The 23,242-nt window shown below is 39.9% G+C and overlaps 1 protein-coding gene across 1 annotated transcript in view; it reads right to left on the bottom strand.

Annotated features, from left to right (window-relative positions):
- Positions 1-622: 622 nt before the first annotated feature.
- The window catches only part of LOC119729551 (protein FAM214A-like), a 28,843-nt gene continuing 6,223 nt past the window's right edge, over positions 623-23,242 (bottom strand). The window contains exons 2-12 of the mRNA XM_038202158.1: positions 19,950-20,224; positions 12,016-12,230; positions 10,827-10,952; positions 8,106-9,774; positions 7,458-7,598; positions 6,549-6,619; positions 6,126-6,237; positions 4,697-4,855; positions 3,413-3,481; positions 2,917-3,089; positions 623-2,094 (exon numbers count right to left, since the gene is read on the bottom strand). Of these exons, the coding sequence (XP_038058086.1) occupies positions 1,935-2,094; positions 2,917-3,089; positions 3,413-3,481; positions 4,697-4,855; positions 6,126-6,237; positions 6,549-6,619; positions 7,458-7,598; positions 8,106-9,774; positions 10,827-10,952; positions 12,016-12,230; positions 19,950-20,224 (3,170 nt within the window). The 3' untranslated portion in view covers positions 623-1,934. The remainder of the gene's footprint in view (positions 2,095-2,916; positions 3,090-3,412; positions 3,482-4,696; positions 4,856-6,125; positions 6,238-6,548; positions 6,620-7,457; positions 7,599-8,105; positions 9,775-10,826; positions 10,953-12,015; positions 12,231-19,949; positions 20,225-23,242) is intronic.

Below are 23,242 nucleotides of genomic sequence, written 5' to 3' on the forward strand. Positions count from 1 at the left end.
ATCCATGTTCCATATGCCCCTCGGCTGTCGGCCTCGCGGTACATGAGACACGGACGCACTACATCATTTCGTGTTCCACTTGTGCTCATCATGGGATAACTAAAAGTATTTGGTAATTTAAGCCCAATACCCTTCAAGTTTTACTAGTCCACAAGTAAGAGAAAATGTTGCTGTAATCAACAAAAAACACGTGTTCGATATTAGATTTAGCAACGGATATGACTAAGTGGTTACATTGAGATTACTTTCAGAGCATCACTCTACAAATATGCTTCTAAAAATGTACTTTTCTCTGTGAACAAAGCTAAAAATTAACAACAACAAATCCATCTATAAGCAAAAAAAGTGTGATTTTTAAGCAGCGCCAAAATATTTGACTCCGTGCCTTGTTGTTTAAAACCTCAGATTCAGTCTCACTACATTCCAACTGATTACAATTTTGTACAAATTAATCATGGTATCTTACAATTCAATGACAAAATGTATTATATTTTTTTGGTTTAAATATTGGGGTACAGGGAGATTGGCACACATGCACTGGGCAGTGCATTATTTTGTTGTTGTTGTTGTTAATAATTACTTTATCATAATTAAAAAATAAATAGAAGTATCACTTTAAAAATTAAACATATTTATCCAATTTAATCATCTCGAAATACTGTACAAGTCAACTTCAAAGCAATCTCTATTCAACTCCAAACTCAAACAATTCAAACTGCCTCTTGCTATTGGGGGAGGCTCAGAAAGCTTGATAAAAGAGTAGTTTGCACACATAATTAATAACCATCGTTAATGAGCCAACCTTTAGTAGCCATCTTGGCTTTGCTCCAAGAAGCCACTAGTGCTTACATCTGTGAAGATCAGCGGTGAATCCGGGCACCAGACTATTTGTATCTGTTTTGCTAGATGTCATTCTCAAACAAACCTCCATACATAATGTAGTTAGGGTAGCAAGTTGAAAAATAGTGAAATTAATTCCAAAATAATAAAATAAACAAATGGACTTAAAAAAAAAAAATTAAAAGTGGCTTGCCAGATCATAACTTTCATTTTTCGTGACTTTGACTCAAAAATTATTAATGCCAAATGTTCTAATAACTTTTACTCAACCCGTTTATTGCACAAAACTAAAAGCAGCCCCGCCAAAAAATAAATAAAAATAAATAAATGATGATCAATATATTAAAGAAAAAAGTGAAAATAAATTGACAAAACACAGAACAAAATCTTAAAATATTCTTTGCATCTAATCCTAACTTTGATGCCATGATGGAACTGATACAAAAACCTTGAAAATTATTTGTTTAAAAAAAATAATAAATGGTAATTATTTTGAAACAAACTGCCTAGATGCTGAAATGTATAAATTTGACATCCAGAAAGATGGGTTGCTTGGAAATTTGTCCAAAAAACAAAAGTTTCTGTTAACAAAAAAAAAACACCCCAAAACAGTATGGTGGCATATTTTCCAAATGAATTTTTAAGATTCTTGTATATATAACCAGCCAGAGATATTGCATTGAGTATTTTCAAAGCAAGCTTTCCAATCGTATTGCTCCTGAATTGGCAGTCTTCCTCTCAGGATTATGACATCATTTTGGGAGGAGTCAGAGAAAATTTGTTTTAAAAAGTCTTGAAAATGTCAAGGATTTTTCAAAAAATTGTTTTGTTCTCTGTTTAAAGACTCTCATGTTTGTCAAAAGAGGCTACACACACTTCACTATCCACACACAAACCATACACACATCATGGTCAAGCAATGCTAAAAGAGGTGCATACAACAGCTCATGAATAATTCATGAGCCTTATAAATAAATCCAAAGATTTATCCATAATTCAGGAGAATCAAATCCATGAAATCCATAAACACTTCATGATGTGGACTGAATAAATTAATTTCTTGAGGTAAAACAAAAACCTGTTCGGGCAAACTGTTATCGCTTCTTCGGAGAGAACCGTGGGTTGGTGGGAGTCTCGGTGAAAGAGCGAAGTTCGTAGGTACCCAGAGCAGACTCCAAATCGGGGCTGTGACGGGCAAATATCATCCTGATGTCTGTGTGCAGGTAAATCTTGCCAGACTTGGAGCTCTGAAACCTGCATGAATAATATTAAAACAAAACAAATTTAGCCTTAGCCAGCAACTTTCTGTAAGGCAAACTTTGATAAGGATGGAGAAGACAGATTTCTATAAATGACTTCTTGGGGAGAATTCTTCTGCTGATCCAATTCTGATTATTGTGAATTCCATCTCAAAATTCAAATTCCAGGTCACTATAACAAGGCAATTTCAGGCCATGTCACAAGTCAAATCCCAGGGCATTCCCAAGTCAAATCGAAGGTCAGTCCCAAATCAAATCCCAGGGCAGTCTCAGGTCAAATTCCAGGCTAGTCCCAAGTCAAATCCCAGGTCAGTCCCAAGTCAAATCCCAGGGCAGTCCCAAGTCAAATCCAAGGGCAGTCCCAAGTCGAATCCCAGGGCAGTCTCAGGTCAAATCCCAGGGCAGTCCCAAGTCAAATCCCAGGTCAGGCCCAAGTCAAATCCAAGGGCAGTCCCAAGTCAAATCCCAGGTCAGTCACAAGTCAAATCCAAGGGCAGCCCCAAGTCAAATCCCAGGGCAGTCCCAAGTCAAATCCCAGGTCAGTCACAAGTCAAATCCAAGGGCAGCCCCAAGTCAAATCCCAGGTCAAATCCCATGACAGCCCAAGTCAAATCCCAGGGCAGTCTCAGGTCAAATTCCAGGCTAGTCCCAAGTCAAATTCCAGGCTAGTTCCAAGTTAAATCCAAGGGCAGTCCCAAGTCAAATCCCAGGGCAGTCCAAAGTCAAATCCCAGGGCAGCCTCAAGTCAGATCCCAGGGCAGCCTCAAGTCAGATCCCAGGGCAGTCACAGATCCAATCCCAATGAGGGCAACCATACCTGATGTGTATGAGGTAACGAAGTTCCTTCTCACAGTCATCAGTAAGCTGTGCATTGCTAGGCATGTAGAAAATTCGCTGACGTGCAAAAGTCTGGCAGTTGGGTGGCATGTCGGCCAAGTTGTACCGCATGACAAACATCTTGACAACAGTCTTGTTGGGATTAAACAATGTCTGTTGCAAAAAGGGGAAAACAGGTTACACATTTCATTTTTCATGATTCATACATTTCCTCCACCAAGATTTCCCAAACACAATGATTTCAACCCAAATAAAGACTCGAAGCTGGTTTCTGGACTAGCACTACTCTCAAAAAAGTTACTAAGACCTATTTATATCAAGTATGATTGAATTTTATAAGAATATTTTTCAATGCCTGCCATGTTTTTGTTGCAGTACATGCACCCACTTGATAGGCTTCTTTCAAAACAGTGTTGGTTTCAGACTGTGTGAGGTCACAGTACAGGTCAGAAGTAAGGTCAAAGGTCATGACTTACTGCCTGGATGGTTCCAACTTTGGGTATGTGGTATCCACGCCTGCCAAGGCGCTCAAGGTTTATATAACCCTGCAGAAGGAAAAAAAGTTAACTTTTAAATTTTACGTTTTCGTACTTTATCACATGTATTCGCGCGATTTAACCCCTTAAGGACAAGGTGTAATGGGGACATTCCTCCACACATAGAGCAAGTGGCCCGCATGACTACACAGCCTTTGTGTGGTAGCGGGACTGCACAAAAGCAGCAGCTGTGGAACTACCCACTAGCCGTGTGCCATGGCATACCACAGCTGGCAACTGCATTCCAATGAGGATTAGCGGCCGCGGCCATGACCGCTTCCCGTGCGCATGGGGTTAAATGTACAACACAATCAATTTTCGGTGAAATCCAAACATAAAGTAACATTTAGAACAGAAGCTGGACTTTTAATGTCTTTTTTTACAGATAATGCAGAAACTACCGGTATGCTGGCTATATGTACTGTTTGATATTTGGTTTTTGGTTTTTAATGTGTATGCACCACATGCTTCAGTGTTGCGCCACACGGCAATTATTCTTAATAAAGTCTTTTTTACATGTTTGAGCTCAGCCACATCTATATTGAGTAATTATCTAATGTACCTGTGCATTTCTTGATATGTGGGTTCGCACTTTGGACTTGAACACTAAGAGATCTCAACTAGAACACGCAGTCGTACGGATGGCGTTTATTGGGTACTTCCATTGGTTTCCGCTTATCCTTCTTCATTAGAATTTCCCTTGTGGGCCACCATTTTACAAAGACCGACTTTTGAGGTACCGTTGTTCCCTTGGTGCGAGTACCCGACGAGGTACCTCTCGTAAAAACAACATTTCTTGAAATTTGGACGTCTGTAAGGCCAAAAAAAAAAAGTCTCCGGTTTCTGGTATGCGCGCCCGTCGCCGTAGCCATGCGCGTCGGCAAAATGAAAAAGTTTTTTTTTCAATGAAAGATGATGTCTCAAAACCGCCAAACTCACTGGTTTGACTGGAATTCTGCTGCTGCGCAATTTCAACGTGTTTTTAGATGGGGTTATGATCGAGAATAAGCTTTATGTGGCCTCTCTGGACTCCCATATATTTGCACTAAGTTTAGTCGGGCACCATTTGCAGTCATCAGCCGACATTTGAAGCACATTTGAAGCAAAAAAGTCGGGTAAAAAAAAAAAAAAGCCGCATCGCCGCACCACTTTTTGGACAAGCTCCATACCAGAAACCGGAGACTTTTTTTTTTTGGCCTAAAGGCTAGATTGTCATCGACTTACAAAATATGAGGAGGGAGCGTCATCATCAGACACGCTATAGAAGAAGGTAGTGACTGGGAGGATGATGTGTTTAGGACAGAATGACCCACTGGCGCCGATCTCCGCTGTAAAGCCGTCGATGGTGCCTAGCGGTTCAAGCCTTCCGTTCAAGACAGATTCCTGCCAAACACAAAAATGACATTATTTCAAACTTTAGATTGCTTTGCACTTGTCTGTTGTCCTGCAAAGCTTTCCCTGAGTCAGCCTCGACTCCATGGGCACTTGCACGTTACTTAACTGAAACCATTGGCCGTGAGGAATACGTAAACGACACTGATCAGTTGAGTGCGTAATGCGTGCGTATTTCTAGAACTGCACGCCCTGCATGTAATGTGCTTACGCGTTTCTGCACGTCACATCATATACGAACATTTTTTTCAAGACTGCACGATGCCTGGACCCTGGAAGCCTTGTTTTTTTTTTCACCCAAAAGCCTGTATCTTGTGTTGTAAAGGGACAACAGAAGTACGTTCGTTTAATACAAATCCTTGCTAAGTAACTCGTCATCGAAATCTCATGTTTGAAAGGATTGATTCTACAAAATAACAATTTTAATATTTTCAGCATTGCGTCGCGCGTTCAATAAATCAACTGCAGTCCTACTTTAAATGTCTCAAATAGTGGCACATTTAAATTACACAATTCCAGGCGTTGAGAGGCATGATGGGAACCAACATGGCGCAGCAAGATCGTACCCATGGAAACGAGGTTGTCCCTGAGTAAATTGTAACCCAATATGACAAAAGTCAAAAGTCACCAGGAGCTACTTTTTTGAGTTACAGGGACTTAAAAACCAAAATTACACAATAGGAAGGGTGAATAGTTTAAAGGGAATGTACATCATTGGCTTTTGCTGTAATTTTCAGAAATGAACTATTGGAGGGGTTAGTATAATAGATCAAATATTGTTACACTGACATGTTTGAAGTTTTTTTTCTGCGAAAATGCTGGAAAACCAAGAAAAACAAAAATGTTCAAGTAGTCTGGTTCCTTGACTCCACTAAAGATAAAATGGTTCAATTTATAGATGCCGGAAAATTGTAAGGTAAGGGAACCAGTCTAGCTGGCCTGCACCCGTTCATGAACATGTAACCAATAGCAAACAAAATTTGGACTGAAAAAAGTGTAAAGTTGGAGCAGTAGTTGAAAAATAGTTAGGTTTTTCCAACGGTGGTCGGCCGACCACCGTTTGAAATGTATACAAAAATAACATTTTCATGAAAATGACTTCACACCAGGTGCCATAATTTTACAGGATGCTTTAGACTGTCATTTGCCAACATCCTAGTAAGGTATTTCGTAAAAACTTGGTAGTTTTATTTTTTTCGATGTTTGCAAATGTTGTATATTCCCTTTAAACCCGCATAACATCCATATTAATCATAATTACCTCGAAATTGCCCAACAGACAGCTCGTTGAGGCTGGAGCACTAGTGCTGAATACCCTTGTGGCATGAGACAGTGGCGTGTTGGAGTTCTCAAGATCATTGCAAGAGGGAGAACTAAAAAAAAAAAAAAATTGTTTCATATTCAGATGTAGAGAAACTGTGAGTACTGTTAAGTTTGAGCTCAGTGGGTGCCTTACACCTGATTTAAACTGGCATTCCAGAGTCCCATCGCACCAAACAGTATTTGCGGCAACTCATCAAATCGACCCAAAATAGTTATTGGTTCCAAACAGGTAAACCTCATGTACTTAATCCCTCTGTTGCCTCCCCCCCCCACCAATCCGCTCATGCAAGTTTAGTTAAGATACCCAAATGCAGGAATGCCATGGTTTTACTGCGGAAATGCCGAATTCTTAGTCATTTACCTCTTAAGAAGAGAGCGGGGCTTGAGTAGAGATGCACAGTCATGCTCCGTCTTGGCTTTCCTCAGAGGTGCCTGAAAGAAAACAAAGGCAATTCTTTTAGAAACATTGAAATATTCCAACTTTTTTTGGGGGGGGGGGGCAGGGCGCATGCATTGAGGGGGATTATTCACAAAGACGCAAAGTATCTTTCCAGTGTATTCTATGTTGTATTTGCTACCAACGAACAAATGTGACCTGTTCTGTCAAAATCAGACTTTTCTGGGCATCAGGTCAAGAATGAGATTTTTGTATATTGTTAAAATATGTTCTGTTTCTTTTTTAATAGGTGGTTTAATTTTTGAAACCTGTAATTCCTGCGCAAAGTTATGCTATTTTGAAGTTCATTGGGTCGAAAAGTAGAAAACAGAGAAAATGGACACGAACGTCACAAAACAGACATTTCTTTAACTAATATACCTTAACAAATCATCAAAAATACTATAATTAGAGATCAAATTAGGGTTTCAAACTTTTATAGTATATTTTAGACATGCTCAGGATTACAAATATGCAAAAATTAGAAAATGGAAAAAAATCACCCCCACAACGTTTTTTGGCCCTATCACAATTTCAACCTCTGCCCAGAAGCGTCTGCTTTTGACAGAACAGGTCACAAATGTGTGCAAAGAAAACTATGTCTAGATGATTACATAATGTGACAAGTTCATTGTTGTTTTAAGATGACACCTGACAGGCCTTTGCCAATGGCAATAACCTGTACTAAAATATATTTCTCTTCCAAGGAATCCATGCAACCATACTGTGATGAGGTAGCTTGGGCATTACAGGGAGTAACAGGCAGTGCAGTTTGGGGGTAGTACAAGGACAAAAAGTCAGTCACAGAATAGAAAACACTTTAGTGTGACTTACTGGACTTGAGTTGATGGGTAGTCCTGTGCTCGGATTAAAGACGTAGGTGTTGGAGCTGTCTAAGGATCTTCTCATGAGACCACTCCTCAAGCCTGATAGAGTAGGGGGAGAAGTTACCTCTATGCTCTCAGCAGCTAGACCCTGATACGGGAAATTCACAAGTGGCAGGCTTGATTAATAACATGCTCGCATTTTTAAAGAGAGAACTTTGACAAAAACCGTCATTTGCAAAGCAAACCTTAATTTTCACTCCCGTTGGAACTAAAATATGGAATTGAGAGTATAGGGCTTCCATTGTAGTGGGTTGTTAGAAACCCTTTTCTTTTTAAGTTACATTTGTCTAAAGAACTTGAATATCATAGGGTGCGATTTTAAAAACCGTGACCCTTTTTTGACAGTAATGTCAAGGACACAGATTATGCTGGATATATATATAGTTTGTTTTGTCATTTTTTGTCAGGGAGATCCGGTATTTTGTCTTATTTTATTATTTCATAAAGTTTCTGATAAATTAATTTCCAAAATTTCATGCAATTTGTGACATGACTTGTTTTGTTTGGTATGTAAATGTGCTCAGTTATGTTTCCTGTCAAGCAGACTGGAAGCATCTGCTGTGCATTTTCTGTCCTTTTCATATGACACACTTACCTCTTTGCTCCTTGAGTTATTTTCCTTTCCCAGAACGCTCCTGAATAAGGACTTGCTTCTTCCAAAGACTGGGGTGAAAGGGGAGGAGGCACTGGTGCTTGTGTTGTCTGAATTCCCTTCATATTGCATTGGTTTACGAAACGGTGCCGGGATATTGGGTTGAAAGTCGTGGCTGTCCAGGCTGAAGCCCCGCCGACGAGCGTGTCGGGGCGAGGACGTCGGAGAAGGTGTGTTCCCTGAGATTGCATTGGTAGAGGACTGGTTTAGATGGGATGGGCTTTGGTTGTTTTGGTTCTGACTTGGCGAGCAACCCAAATGGCTGTAAGCTCCTTGGACTTGATCCGTTGTCCACTGGTTTTGGGCGGTCACTACTTGGCTTAATGGTTGGTTACTGCTTGATGAGGCATCATGGCCCACTGGTTCAGCACCACGAATTGCATTGGGGTAGTGCCGGGATTGCATTTCAGGCATCTTGTGTAATAAATTGCCATTCTTTGCCGGGGATTGGCTACATGATGTCGGAGTGTCTGTCCCACTGAAACCATGCTTTGGTTGATTCCCTACAAAGACGCTTTCTGGTTGGCTGTCACAATGTATATGGCCCTGGTTTCCGGAGTCTGAGTCCGTGGACTTGTGGTAGGATAACCAGGGAACGGTGGAGAGAGGCGTGCCAAACTCTGTCGCCGGCACGTCCTCATCTTCCTTGTCGTACCTGTTTGAGGTCCTGAACACATCTTGAACGGCAAACCCTCGGTCTTCTAAGGAGGACTTGGCCGTGAAGAAGATGCCATCATCCTCCTCAAGACTTGGCGTCCTGTCTTTCCAAGCACAGATGGGTCTTGGAGTCGACTCCCCTCGAGATGGCGGGGGAGTCGAAGTCACACACTCGGGAGACCCAGTTGAGCTCCTCTCTTGAAGCTTCTGAAGCTTCAACTCGCGAATCCGTCTCTCCAACTCCACCGTGGAGAAGCTTGGCTGACCACTGACATAATACAGCTCACAGGTTGGTGTGTGCTTCCCCCTGTTGCTGTCCTCCACTTGCTGGCGTTTCAACTTTGCCGTGACTTGCTTCTCCTCCAGCTCAACGGACGGCGGCCTTGGTGGGAGGTTGTCGCAGGATGTTGGCTTCAAAGGAACCCGTCGCGCATGCTGTGGAGAGTTGTCTCTCAACTTTGGTAACCTCGGCCCTTTCTTCTCAGGACGGACTGGGGATGCATCTCTGGGTTCTGGGAGCAAGACTCGCAGCTTCTGGGCAGCGGTTGCATTTCTCTGTCTCATCTTTTCCTCCTGGACTGCAGGGAGCGACGCTGCGCCCGCGCTAGAACCCTGCTTCACCCGCTGGTCATGTTTCTGCCTACGCTCCTCTTTCAGCTCCTCGCCACTCCGCTGATCCCGTTCTCTGCTCGGGTTGACAAAAGCGTATCTAAACTCTCTGTCATCATCATCGTCATCTTTCTCCTTCCCGTCTCCACGACCCTTCCCAATGGTTCCATCTATGTCTGAATGCTCCGCATTGTAGCATGGAAGAACGGGGATGGTTTGGGTGCGAGGTAGAGAGGCGACGGTAACCCGTAGACTGGACGACTTGGACAGGTTCAGGATGGGGAAGGTGTGTACCTCAGGGGTGGAAGAAAAGCTGGTAGGAAAAGACTCCCCTGGAGCACAGACCCTGCACACACAAACATGAGCCAAAGATAATTAATATCAGTTCTCTTTTATAGAGGACGTAGTAAAAAAGAAGTAGGAAGTGGTATCACTCTAATTTCACTTTTGTGGTTATGGTTAAACTGTAAAAAAAGAAGTCGGAACATGGGTAGGAAGTGGTATCACTCTAATTTCACTTTTGTGGTTATGGTTAAACTGCAAATGATCTTATCCTCTTTAAGACAGTGCTTGCCTGTGTTGGTTGGCCAATCTAACATGACATTATTCTGCCATCGTTTGATTCTAAATGTCTAGTGTTTTTATCTTCCTAAGGATATCTAATTTGGAGTATGCGTGTGCATATTTTTACACAGTGACCACAAAGTGACATTATTCGAAGCCAGAAGTTAATGGCACTTTAATACTCGGAGAGTATGGGAATAACGGTAATGACTAACAACTGCAAGCACCATTTGCCAAAGAGGTTAACAAAATGCAAACATTGTAGTAGTTGAGATACTTGTGACGGATCACAAGTAAATCATGATGGACTTGTGATTGACTTGTGATGGACTTGTGATGAATTTGTGATGACTTGTGAATGACTTGTGATGAATTTGTGATGACTTGTGATTGACTTGTGATGAATTTGTGATGACTTGTGAATGACTTGTGATGGACTTGTGATTGACTTGTGAAGACTTGTGATGAATTTGTGATGATTTGTGATGGACTTGTGATGGGCTTGTGATGACTTGTGATGGACTTGTGTTGGACTTGTGATGGACTTGTGATGAATTTGTGATGACTTGTGAATGACTTGTGATGGACTTGTGATGAATTTGTGATGACTTGTGATTGCCTTGTGATGAATTTGTACAGACTTGTGATTGACTTGTAATTGACTTGTGATGAATTTGTGATGTTTTGTGATTGACTTGTGATGAATTTGTGATGACTTGTGATTGACTTGTGATGAGTTTGTGATGACTTGTGATTGACTTGAGATGGACTTGTGATGACTTGCGATCCATCACAAGCACCACAATGGCAAACAATGAATGCACAAAGTCTGACCTGTAGACAATATTCTTTGGTAATCGTCCCTGTGTGGAGCTGAGCCAAGCACTGATCTGAGAGAAGTGCAAGAAGGACCTGACGGCCTGGAAGAGTAGATGACTGTGACAATGGCCATCAGGGAACCTGTGGGATAAACACACACATATCATCAATAGATAGTTGATAAATGTGACCTTTTCTGTCAAAATCAGATTTTTCTGGGCATAAGGTCAAAAATGAGATTTTTGCATATTGTTAAAATATGTTCTTTTTCCTTTAAATAGGTGGTTTAATTTTTGAAACCGGTCATTCCTGGGCACAGTTATGCTATTTTGAAGGTCACTGTGTCGAAAAGTAGAAACGGAGCAAATGGCCACGAATGTCACAAAACAGTACTTTCTTTGACTGATATACTTTAACAAATCACCAAAAATACTATATTTAGAGTTCAAATTAGGGTTTCAAACCGTTACAGTATATTTTAGACATGTTCAGGATCCACAGCGATTTTTTTGCCCTATCTCAATTTCAACCTCTGCCCAGAAGCGTCTGCTTTTGACAGAACAGGTCACAAATTGGTTTGCAAAGAATGACATGCTAAGATATGCTGTACATGTACACCCAGTTTCCCAGGACTATTAGATCCAGGTGGACAAGAATTGAATGACTAATGCAATGTAAAAACTTGAGTGAAATTTGACCTTTTGTTAGTCAAAACTAATTTACCTTATCTGCCAGACTGAACGACATTGACCAATGACGTAGGGGTCAAATTCTTTTAAATATTCACATGAGAACGAATGGGGTGGCCTGACCTCATATCACATGTGAATATGAGGACGGGCAATGCCCTCGGTGATTCTGATATCTAATTGTTTGCTATGCACACTGACGATGTAGCCTTAACGGTAGTGTGATCGGCCTACATGTACTTTTCCAGTAAGTTTCGCATTACGTGGAACACAGTGTCCTCTTCATACGTTGACCCTTGCATCACACGGCAATTGGCCAACCGCAAGTTGGACTAGAAATCCAGAGACTAGAGTTGGACAAGAGCTGGTGTTAGCCTCGAAATCTGCACTGAGATTTTGATTTTGGGTTCAGACAAAGAGCAAGGCAGGACAGGACAAGTACATGATCAGGACACGGAATGGAATATGGTGCAAGGAGACTATGATATGATCTTATTGCATTTGATGTACATTACCTTTTGGGTAACAGCTGCACAATCCACTGTTCCAGAAGCAGATGAGACGAGGGCTGGTCCAGGGCCTGTGCCGTCTCCTCAATGGAGCTCATCATCTCTATGTCTTCCTGGTCCTCCAGGCAGCAGTCCGGGTAGAGCAGAACCTCCACGGACATCGGGATGTTGTTGAGACATAGGAAGCAGATGTAGGAATGAGCAGCTTCTATTTGCTTGCACTACATGAGAAAGAGAGAAAGAATTGTGCAGCGTGTTAATTTTATGTCACAGCCCAGTTTGTTGGAAAAGGAAAAAAAACTGTATGGGCTCCGTGCGCCAACAAGAGAGGGCGCTTTTTACTGGTTCGCGCACGTATGGCGCGAAGTACGCACCACTTAGTTTATTCTGAATGTACACAAAGCCATAGCGTCTTCGCGTGAGCGTCAGGCCTCATCGGGGATGCATTCGAATGCCTCTCGATGTTCTCCTCCAACTCTCCCTTTCTTGCCCATGAGGGGGTAACTTGTGCACGAAGCCCTTGGCCGTCAAAGGGTCATTCAATAAAGTTAGGGTCCAAAGAGTGATATTTTTTCCCTGTCCCTGTTACCTTGGTACTTTGTCATTTGCCATTCATTAAGAATGACTTCAAACAATTTTCTATTAGTTGGGTAGATAGTTTGCTATTCATAATTACTCTTGGAGGATGACTGCATTAAGGAGTGCATGAGAATTAGAACATCATAGATGTCAGATCTATGTAACGGGGACAGGAAAAAACAATTATAGAATGATCCCTACTCAGTTGGATAAAACAATAATTCAATTTCATTTTATGAAAAAAAAAGTTTGGCAAGAATTTCTTTCTCGTACTTCTTGTGCTGTCATTGTTCAAAACTGATTATCTGTGTTTTAAAACTAACATTAAAAAATCAAGAATGAATCCTATTTAAGCAAATCTGGCTAAACTTAAAATTAATCATAAAAGGGAATCATGGTTGAAAGTATTACACATCCAACAAAAATACCCAATTCTAAAAACAACGGTTATGATGTAAATTCTAAATTAAGTGTACTACGTGAGCCGTAAAAATACCCGCACCTGAAAATGAAAGTGAATTTAATCCGAGAGTTCATTATTGCCGGCTTCGGTTTAGTAACTTGATACAGAGCCAGCAGAACTTGAATGCTACGTGTACTTTGATGAATTAGGGCTGTGGAAATTTATATTATAGTTTATTAATAAGCTCCGTGGGATGTATGTGAGATACAGTTTATCATACTACCTCTGTGGGATACGGGGCATGAAAGCAGAAGGGAGTGGGGGGGGGGGGGGGGTCGCAACATGTCAAATCCAGAAATAAATAATTGAGAAATAAATCAATTGGGAATGCTGCCATTGGATGGAAATTACAGAGCAAGAGGTTCAGGATCATGAACAATATTTAAAAAGTGGAAATATAAATAGACACAACTAGTACTCTTACTTGTTATCAAAATTGTTTAGTGTACACCTAAAAATTGTGCCTCAATAAATGGTTTGGGTCTTCGGATCAGCTGATCCTGAATAAGTTAAGGAACCATGGCTATTATGTGTCATACAATTTATAGCTCCGTGGCATGGCCACGGCTATGCGCACATGCACACGTACGCCATAACCGAATTGATTTTTTTTTAAAAGCCGCTGACAAAACTAATGAAAGGACAACTTTGGAAACGAAGGTCAAACTCTGACAGTACAGCAATGGAACTTGAATTTGACAGGATGTGACAGCTTAGGCTGGAAATTTAGAATTTTTATTTTTTTTAATGCTGGTACAGTGTCGGAACTTATCCTCTCACTTGCAAATTTCAAGTACATGTGCATGGGCATACATGTAGCAGAAGTATCATACAAATGTACTGCATTCACCTGTATCATCTACATGTACATGTACATGTGCATTCACAGTTTATACATAATGGTATGCGTGTGTTTACATACTGGATATTTATGTGAAGTACATGTACAAAATGTGCATGTACATGTAGATGTATTTTTCCTTATAAATACAGGTAGACATTGAAACATAGTACTGCTGTAATGACCATGGAGCTATAAAATGTATGACACATGTTTTTTGATATGAATATCACGTCAACACTTGGCTTGCATATGAAACCAAAAACAGCATTAGTCATATTTGTATATGGGTTGGGTCACTGGAGTTAACCTGTATACACTGTAACACCCAAACACGGAGAGCTCATAAGTGGGAAAAACAGGTATTCTACATACAATGCAAAGTCAAGGATTAGACTCCTCCACACAAGTGTAGGAATGTTTTTCTTTGTTTGGCAAAGTACAATAATCGGCATACCACAACAAAATAATAATTTGTTTGGAGTACAGTGACCTTTCACGTGCATGCGTAAAAGAAGTATTATTTTGACACACGCACACGTTTGTTGGTGGTGTAAATTGAGGATTTTTTGTTCCTCTTCCCTTTTCCTTTGTTTGTACTTTATTTTTTTTTGCAACAGCTTGAATTGGTTTTGTACATGTTTTCCAACCGAGGAGTCCTCGATTCGGTTTCTGTCCTCAATTTATCGATGATGTCCTCGATTCACACCATAATTAAACACGCACGTGCATACATACAGCTAAAGTATGTTTTCAAGTGCAGTTTGCTGTGCTGAGCAAGAATACTGAAATGACAATTAAAATTTCAGACTGAGGACAACTATGTAATAATAGGGAAAACAGAATTCTATTTATATAATTCTCTGTTATCGGAACCTAAACCAAGCACGCATTCTATACAGTTTGCTGCTGCGTGTGCCTACATGTGCTTTTATGGGGCATTTGCAAAATCTATTTGCCAGCTTTCAGGATTTCAGGATTTCAGATTAAGTAGGACATTGTAACTTTCTTGAATCAACAATAATTTATACCACACAAGAAAGGTAATGTGCTGATGTACTTCACACTCCATGAGACACCGGGCAAAACTTGCAATTACTTAAACCAGGCAAATTGAAACAATCTATAAATGTGTCACCATATGTTATTAAAGGATAACTATTCAGGAACCAGATGGTGGCTTCTTTGTGTAATTTGGTGATGCAGAAACTAATCTTAACTGAGTGAGTCAGTGGTGACTAGTCAAGGCGTAATGATTGAATGATATGTAGAGGCATGGAGCTAGGACCATGTAGAGGTGAACCACAGAGCAGTGCTTTACAGCTTAACACAAGACAAAGTGCAGTTCATGTCTATGTCTCACTGCCTGGTGGCAAATGATAGGGAATCTTATTATGTACAGGCTGAATACGTGTAACAAGAGATGCTGGAGAATTAATTACTTTGTCATGTGAAAGCATGCAAATGCTGTCAAGCTTGTCATGATATAGTACATTTGAAAACAATCCCCCACTGGTAATTTGCTTCTCAAACCTTGGTAGTGTTTTGGCATCATGTGAAGAGGGTTTTAGAACACTCGGTTTGCCTCGTTGAGGTGGACCCAAAAGGATGTTGCATTCAGTGACTCGATCAGTTAGTCAGTCAGAGTGACTCAGTCAATGGGGGAGTCAGTCAGTCAGGGGGAGAGAGTCAGTCAGTGAAGTCGGGGAGGGAGTCAGCTACTCCTCTCAGTCTCAGACTCAAAAACTCATCAGCGATTGACTATAGACACATGTACACACGAATGAAGGTTCCATGAAATTATGCCAAAGCGTCTGTGCAAATATTCCTACATACAGTACATGTACATTGTACCAGGTAGGTCTCAAGTGGAAGCAAGATCAATAGAACTGGCAATGAAAAAGTACAAGTTCACTGTGTATTGCCTGGAGGACATACGAGTAAGGAGAGATAAGGGATCAATTTCATAGTGCTGTTTAGCATTGCAGAGAATAATTTATAAGAAAACTTAATTATGGCATGATAATTATGTTTGCTATGTTTGTACACAGTAAAGAAACATTTTACCTGTAAGATGTGGATCAGTTGGGGTATCATAATTTGGACGTCAGACATTCAATATCATTATAGGGCCTACTGTAGTGATTAATTTATCCTAAACCCTGCTGAAAATGTACATATGTCTCATCCCACAGTGAATAGTAAACACCTTTTGTATTGCTGGAAACACAGCAATTTAAAAAAAAAAAATGGGAAACTATTTTTCAGGATGAAAAACTGGAAAATAACACAGGGAATGCATCTGCTTCATTATTTATTCTTCAGGATATATCTTCAGGACATGTATGTAAATGTATGCTTCAAATTATGGCTACAGCGATGGCTCATTTGTAGTTTCGCACTTAATTTTTTTTGAAACCCATACCTTTCCATAAATACGGTACACATATAGGCTATGGTACATGTTCTTCTGTGTCACGTGGAAGGAATTTTAGCACCTGAATGAAACTTGAATTTTTTTTAACATTTGTTTTACTTTTAGTACTGCATTTGGAGAAAAGATCACACATCTCATAAATGATACTATAGTAACTGAATGTCAGATGGTAATTGTTCAGACTGGAATTACTTTTTGACCACAATATTTGTTTTTTCCTTTCCATATTTTTTTTTATTTACACAAAGTGATGGGAAGCTGCATTATAAGCGTACAACTGCATGCTTACAAGATCTGGTTATTCCATTAGGTCACTGAGGTGTAATGCGCTGCAAATCTGCATCCCTCTCTGCACCTTAGAAATGCTATGAATTCACAAGTCCCTACTCCCTAGATGAATGGTGTACATGTATGTATCACCGTGATAAAGGGCGCGCTGGAATGGCTACGGCTGCCAGTAACACATGTGTCTATGGGAAGTGGCTTCAGCTGCTTCTATAGATGCATGTGTAACAGCTAGCCGCAGCCATAGTCAGATGAAGACTTTGGAATGCAGGAATTATCGGCGTTATGTTTGTGGGTATATAGCACCATGGAGCTATATGGTAGTGGCATGCCAGCCTGTCTAATTCAAGTATGCTTGTCTTACCCTGCGACAGCTTTCTGACCTAGGTCTTGTAAAACGTAAATGGTACATTTGTAATATCACTGAAGCACTAGGGTTATGATGTTAAAATTTGACATAACGGGCCCCAATGGAAAAATTAAGCTGTCTCCAATAAGGTACCGGTGACTGTATTTTGTTTTATCCTTGTTGTGTTCCATGCAGTGTATTTTGTTGATTTCTTCTGAATAAACTAAATTTGCAGCAATGACATAATTTTAGTACTGAACTTGATAAACTGCATAATAATATTGTAAAAGAACCCAAGATCATAACAACGTGTCTGACAATATTGTCATATGGCACTCAGGTTTTAATCATACATCATGTACTTATATAGTGCATGTACGCATTTGTGATATAAGCCAATTATTTCATGAATGTAAAGAATGGGTCTTCATAACACTGTCTTATTAACGTACCATTCTTCTACCTTATTAAAAGATTATAATGAAATTGGCAAGGTACATGTATTCATTGTTTATTAACTGTCAGCACCTTCATTCGGGATCAATCAATAAGTGGATGTATAACGCACTGTACACAGACACAGTGTAATTACTGAACGAACCTGTGTCCACACTGTATCTCTATGTAACTACATACTTATGTAGGTTTTTCAAAGTCGTCTTCCTCTCAAGCCTAATTTTAATTTTCAAGAAAGGTAAAACATACCCTCATATTTGAGTGTTCATAAGGGATGCTGTTAAAGTAGCATACCCATGCTCTTAAAAAAATATATCTTTTTTTCTTTCTCCTAACGAATTTCAATTTGTATGTTTTGTTTTAACAAAAAAAAATTATATTCTGATTTTGGGCGTCAGCAACCCTCTGAAAAGTGACTTTCATTTCGCGCACAAATGAACCTGCTCTTATGTCTGGCAGCCAATAATTCAAAATTTTTGAGGAAATATTTCAATAACTCAGCGTCTGTGGATTTTTCATTCAAAAGTGAATAACTTTTACATTGCTATAAGAATAAGCAATTGAAAAACTAATCTATTTTTCGAGGTTAATCTTGAAAATAGCGTCGGGAACGCATCTTTAATTCATGTAGTAAGAATTTGCAGTTTAAAAGAACATGTCCATATATATATATACAGAAGCATGTCCATCCAAATGTCAAATTCATAAATTAAAAGCCTTCGTCTGGAAAAAAATATTGTAAACTGCAGACACAAACAATGCACTTGTACAAACTTAAGTGCTACATTTTGTCCGCTGTATCAGTGTTGCTTCATGAGCAGTAGGATATCGGTCTACATGATTGAATTAACATCACCTAGCTGCTAGCATTAACGTACATGTCTGTATGATCAAGGCTTTTCCTGGATGACATGTCGTGGCACACTGTACGTGCACAATTAGTGCAAGTCCTACGTGCTGCTTTGCACTGGCAGGGGCTTCTCTGTGGATTGAACTAATCCACTTTGAGACAACTATATAAACTTGACCGGGTGAATTATCAGGTTTCCTGTACATGTAAGCCTGAGCGAAAGGGAAAAAAGGCAGCAATGTCCAGGACCCACCGTGGGATAAAAATAGCAGCGGGGATCTGAAGTGAGTGGAGTTAAATGCACAGGATGGGCCTACGGCTAAAGGGTTGCCGAGCTGATATTTTGTGGGCTCATTTATCACTTATCACACAGAGATCCTTGGGATTTTTGGGGGCTATATTCAATTCTTCACACTGTCTGTTAGTGAGGTCATGGGTTCAAAATGTGCTTGGAGTGCTTAGGAATAGTAATCAACAGTGTGAAGTGTACAAGACACTAACAAGTGCAATATCACAAGACAGTTTGTAGCGTAAGGCTGATATTCTTTTGATAAGGGTATCTGAATGCTAAGAATTCCACATGCACTCTACAACAGGATCGAGGTAATACTTTCAGCATCTATCTATGTACGTACACTTTGAGAGCTTATTCAGGAATATGCATTCCTGAAAAAAAAGAGAATATTTCAAACAAAATACTTAATGCTTCAGTTCAGGAACCATTAATGGCATTCTGACAATTTTATTAACCCTAACCTCATGCACCCAAAGCTACAAAATACTACTACATGTAGTAGTAAACTGTAGTATGCAGTACTTCAGCATATAAGTGGGCACAGCACTCATAGTATGTTTTGGTATGTGGTGCCTGCATACATAATTTTTGTAGTATTGATTCTGTAGTACTCAGTTCTTTATCCCAAAGTAATGGCTAGAATTAAAGGGAAAATACAACATTTGCAAACATCAAAAAATAAAACTACCAAATCATTTTAAAATACCTTGCTGGACTGTCAGTGAATGACAGTGTAAAGCATTCTGTAAAATCATGCATGGCACTTGGTATACTGTCATTTTAAAGAAAAGTACTGGCCCCAATTGACCATCGCACTCGTTTGCAATCGATTACACACCTATGAACGGGTACAAGCCAGCTAGACTGGTTCCCTGACCTTACAATTCCCCAATGTATGTAAACTGCTCTGTTTCTTCTTATATGGAGTCAGGGAACCAGACTACAGGAAAATAATTGTTTTTCTTGGTTTTTATAGCATTTTCGAACCCAAAACCTCAAAAAAGTCAGTGTAACTATATTTGCTATATATTTCCAACCCCCCAATTCCATCCATTTCTGAAAATTACAGCAAAAGCAAATGATGTATATTCCCTTTAAGTTCAAATATACATGTGTAAACTAAGAAAACTATGCAGTCTTAAAAGCAGAATATTTGATGCTAATTTAGAGTCAACCATTTATTTTTGATTTTTTTTATAGCAATAAACTTATATCCTTAAACCACCAAGCCTGTTAATGCCTATGTCGCTCTGCAGTTATTCCTTTGATTCAACAAGGAGTAACTACAATGTAATACAATGTAATACAATGTAATACAATGTAATACAATGTAATACAGGTGCTAATGGATTAAAAAAAAAAAATTCCATCTGATGAATACCTACCCTTGCCACCATATCCGGTGTACACTGATGCCTGCTGTCGTTCGGATAACGAGGCGGGCAGTGTTCCCCTTCCACACGCCCCTTGACCGACCGCTCCGGTTTCCGTCCTTCCAGAATCAGCATCCCTAGGTCGACGAAGAGGTCAGTGGGCTCAGGACGCGGGTCATCGTCGTCTGCATCCAGGTCATCGTGGACTTGGCTCATCAGTCCCGCCCCTGAGGGAGTCACTCGCCCCGCCCCTGCTATCATAGTCGGTGGCTGTTGATGATACTCAGCTGTTGGGAAAGCAGAAGGAAACAAGTCAGGTGTGTTTACAAACACAAATGCCCCGCAACCGTGACTGTTCCCATGACATAACACCACTCTTTTAACATCAACTTACATGTACCTTGGTCACATGGAACATTCATTGACAGCATTAGTGTCTTCTGTAGGTTTTATATGAATTAATCCCTAATCCCTATAATCTCAGAATAAAAAAAAGATTTCTATTGTTTTAGCCACTGTGAACTTGACCCTTGACCTTTTGGCCCCAAATTCAATAGGCTTCTTAGGATTGCCAAGAACAATCCACAAACCAAATTTGAAGTTCATATGTTAAGTATTTCTCAAGTTATCGCGCTGACAAGATTTCTATTGTTTTAGCCACTGTGAACTTGACACTTGACCTTTTGACCCCAAATGCAATAGGCTTCTTAGGATTGCCAAGAACAATCCACAAACCAAATTTGAAGTTCACATGTAAAGTATTTCTCAAGTTATTGCGCTGACAAGATTTCTATTGTTTTAGCCACTGTGAACTTGACCTTTGGCCTTTTGGCCCCAAATGCAAAAGGCTTCTTAGGATTGCCAAAAACAATCCACAAACCAAATTTGAAGTTCACATGTAAAGTATTTCTCAAGTTATCGCGCTGACAAGATTTCTATTGTTTTAGCCACTGTGAACTTGACCTTTGGCCTTTTGGCCCCAAATGCGAAAGGCTTCTTAGGATTGTCAAAAACAATCCACAAACCAAATTTGAAGTTCACATGTAAAGTATTTCTCAAGTTATCGCGCTGACAAGATTTCTATTGTTTTAGCCACTGTGAACTTGACCTTTGGCCTTTTGGCCCCAAATGCGAAAGGCTTCTTAGGATTACCAAGAACAATCCACAAACCAAATTTGAAGTTCATATGTTAAGTATTTCTCAAGTTATCGCGCTGACAAGATTTGTCCGGACACACACACCCACACACCCACCCACCCACACACACACCCACACACCCACCCACCCACCCACCCACCCACCCACCCACGGAAGGACAAGGCGGAAACAGTATGCCCCTTCGGCTTCGCCGCGGGGCATAAAAAACTTGAAGTTTGTGAATTAGCTTTAGTTAGGATAAAAAACTTACAAAAAAATGAACCGTAGTATCTAGTCTTAGCTAAAAGCAGACTACATGCATGTCATTGTATCTTTTAAGATACAATGACATTTTCTGATTAGTAATTAAAATGACTCATCAAATATTGATTCTTCCTTTTCCCCCCCCCAAAAAACCCTAACCAAACCAACCAACCAACAAAGGCATTGTACGATATGGCAGCGTTCCATGAAGAGGACACACCCAAACATCTATTAATCATATTTCCTATTAAAAAAAATAATTGAATGGCTTAGCTCTGCATTCATGCATTCAAACATCTTTCAACTCAAGGCACATGTACTGCAAAAAAACATGGGTGTGGTTTTTATGGTAGTCAAACTTGCATGAAGATTTGAAATAACAGAGTCTGGAATTTAATTTTTAAATAACTAAAGTTGAATGTATATCAGGCACGCGCAACTGCGAATTTAGCAAAAACGAGGAAACTCCAAACCACATAAGACTATGTGGTTGTATATTTTCAATTTGTAATGGCATTCATGAGAAGTAAACAACGAGGAAATCAGCGGATCCAAGGAAAAATTGCTTGCCTGATGTATGTAACTATTCTATTTAGTTTATTTTGCCATCAATTACGACCAGAGCGCAAAGAAATGGGTAAAGTTTACTACACATGTACAAATGAGAACAGGAATATCATAAAAACATAGGAACACAATGTACATGTACAATGTAAACATACAAATTTGTATCCATATTGATCCAGAATAAACCCACAATCAAACACAAAGTGCCCTTTGCTTATAATGGCTGGTTGGTGACTATGGCAAAGCAGCCTTGGTCTGTGTACAACACCTCCTACAATGAACGGTGTGCATGGAAGCTGTACACAATAACGTTGGATGAGCACCCACACTCTTAAACATCAGCTGTGTATATAAAGCAACTGTCATTTTGTCAGCTGTCCAATTTTGTTAGACTTGACCAAGTCCCTTCGCTATTCTCATTCCATATACTGTTGGACTATAAGAGTCCTGATTCCAAGACCATAATGCTTCCCTCCTATCCTTTCTATGCACGCCCCGCCTCGTTATCTTCTGAAAATGAGGGCGCTGTTTCAGTTAAATAAATTGATTCGTCATCGTATTTGATTCTGATATGCTTTAAAGTATTAATCCGAACCCTGATAAGAATTGACCTATCGCAGAAGAATCGCATTAGAATCCCGTCAACGCAGATTGTGAAATATTGTCAAATTACATGATATAAAAATGGACGCGTAAATGCGCAAAATCTGAGACAAGCAAAACTTAGCGTACAAAAACTCCATAGGGTTGTCTAAGGGGCGTGGCTAACTCGCAAACGGCGATAGGTCAATTGATTCCATCCTACCTAATTAATTCCTGACTTGTAAAGTTGATTAACTAGCAAATAATCACAGTTCCAAATTGTATATTGATCAAAAGTGTTTTGCGCAACAAATAAAATTATAACGTCTGAAACCAAGACTACAGACCTAACTGAGAAACAGATGGTCAAAATGAGAAACTGTACAATGCCTCCTATGGGTTCTACCCAGCATGTATTTTATAAGCAAATTTGCTTTTGGAGATATGGCAGACACAATAGAAGGGATCTCCTTGGAGTGGGTAAATTTTGGGTTAATATAAAATTGTTTGCGCACTCTAAATTCCACCCTCCTAAAGAGTCCTATTGTGTCCACCATATCTCTCAAAAAGGCCAACGGACATGCCATATTGTAGGACAACTAAGAGCACTTTAACCCTAACCCTGCTTAAAAGGAAAATACAACATTTGCAAACATCAAAAAATAAAACTACCAAATCACTTTGAAATATCTTGCTGGACTGTTAGTGAATGACAGTGTAAAGCATCCTGTAAAATCATGGCACCTGGTACATAC

The sequence above is a fragment of the Patiria miniata genome, unplaced genomic scaffold, assembly GCF_015706575.1.
Source record: "Patiria miniata isolate m_02_andy unplaced genomic scaffold, ASM1570657v1 HiC_scaffold_21, whole genome shotgun sequence".
NCBI lineage: Eukaryota > Metazoa > Echinodermata > Asteroidea > Valvatida > Asterinidae > Patiria > Patiria miniata.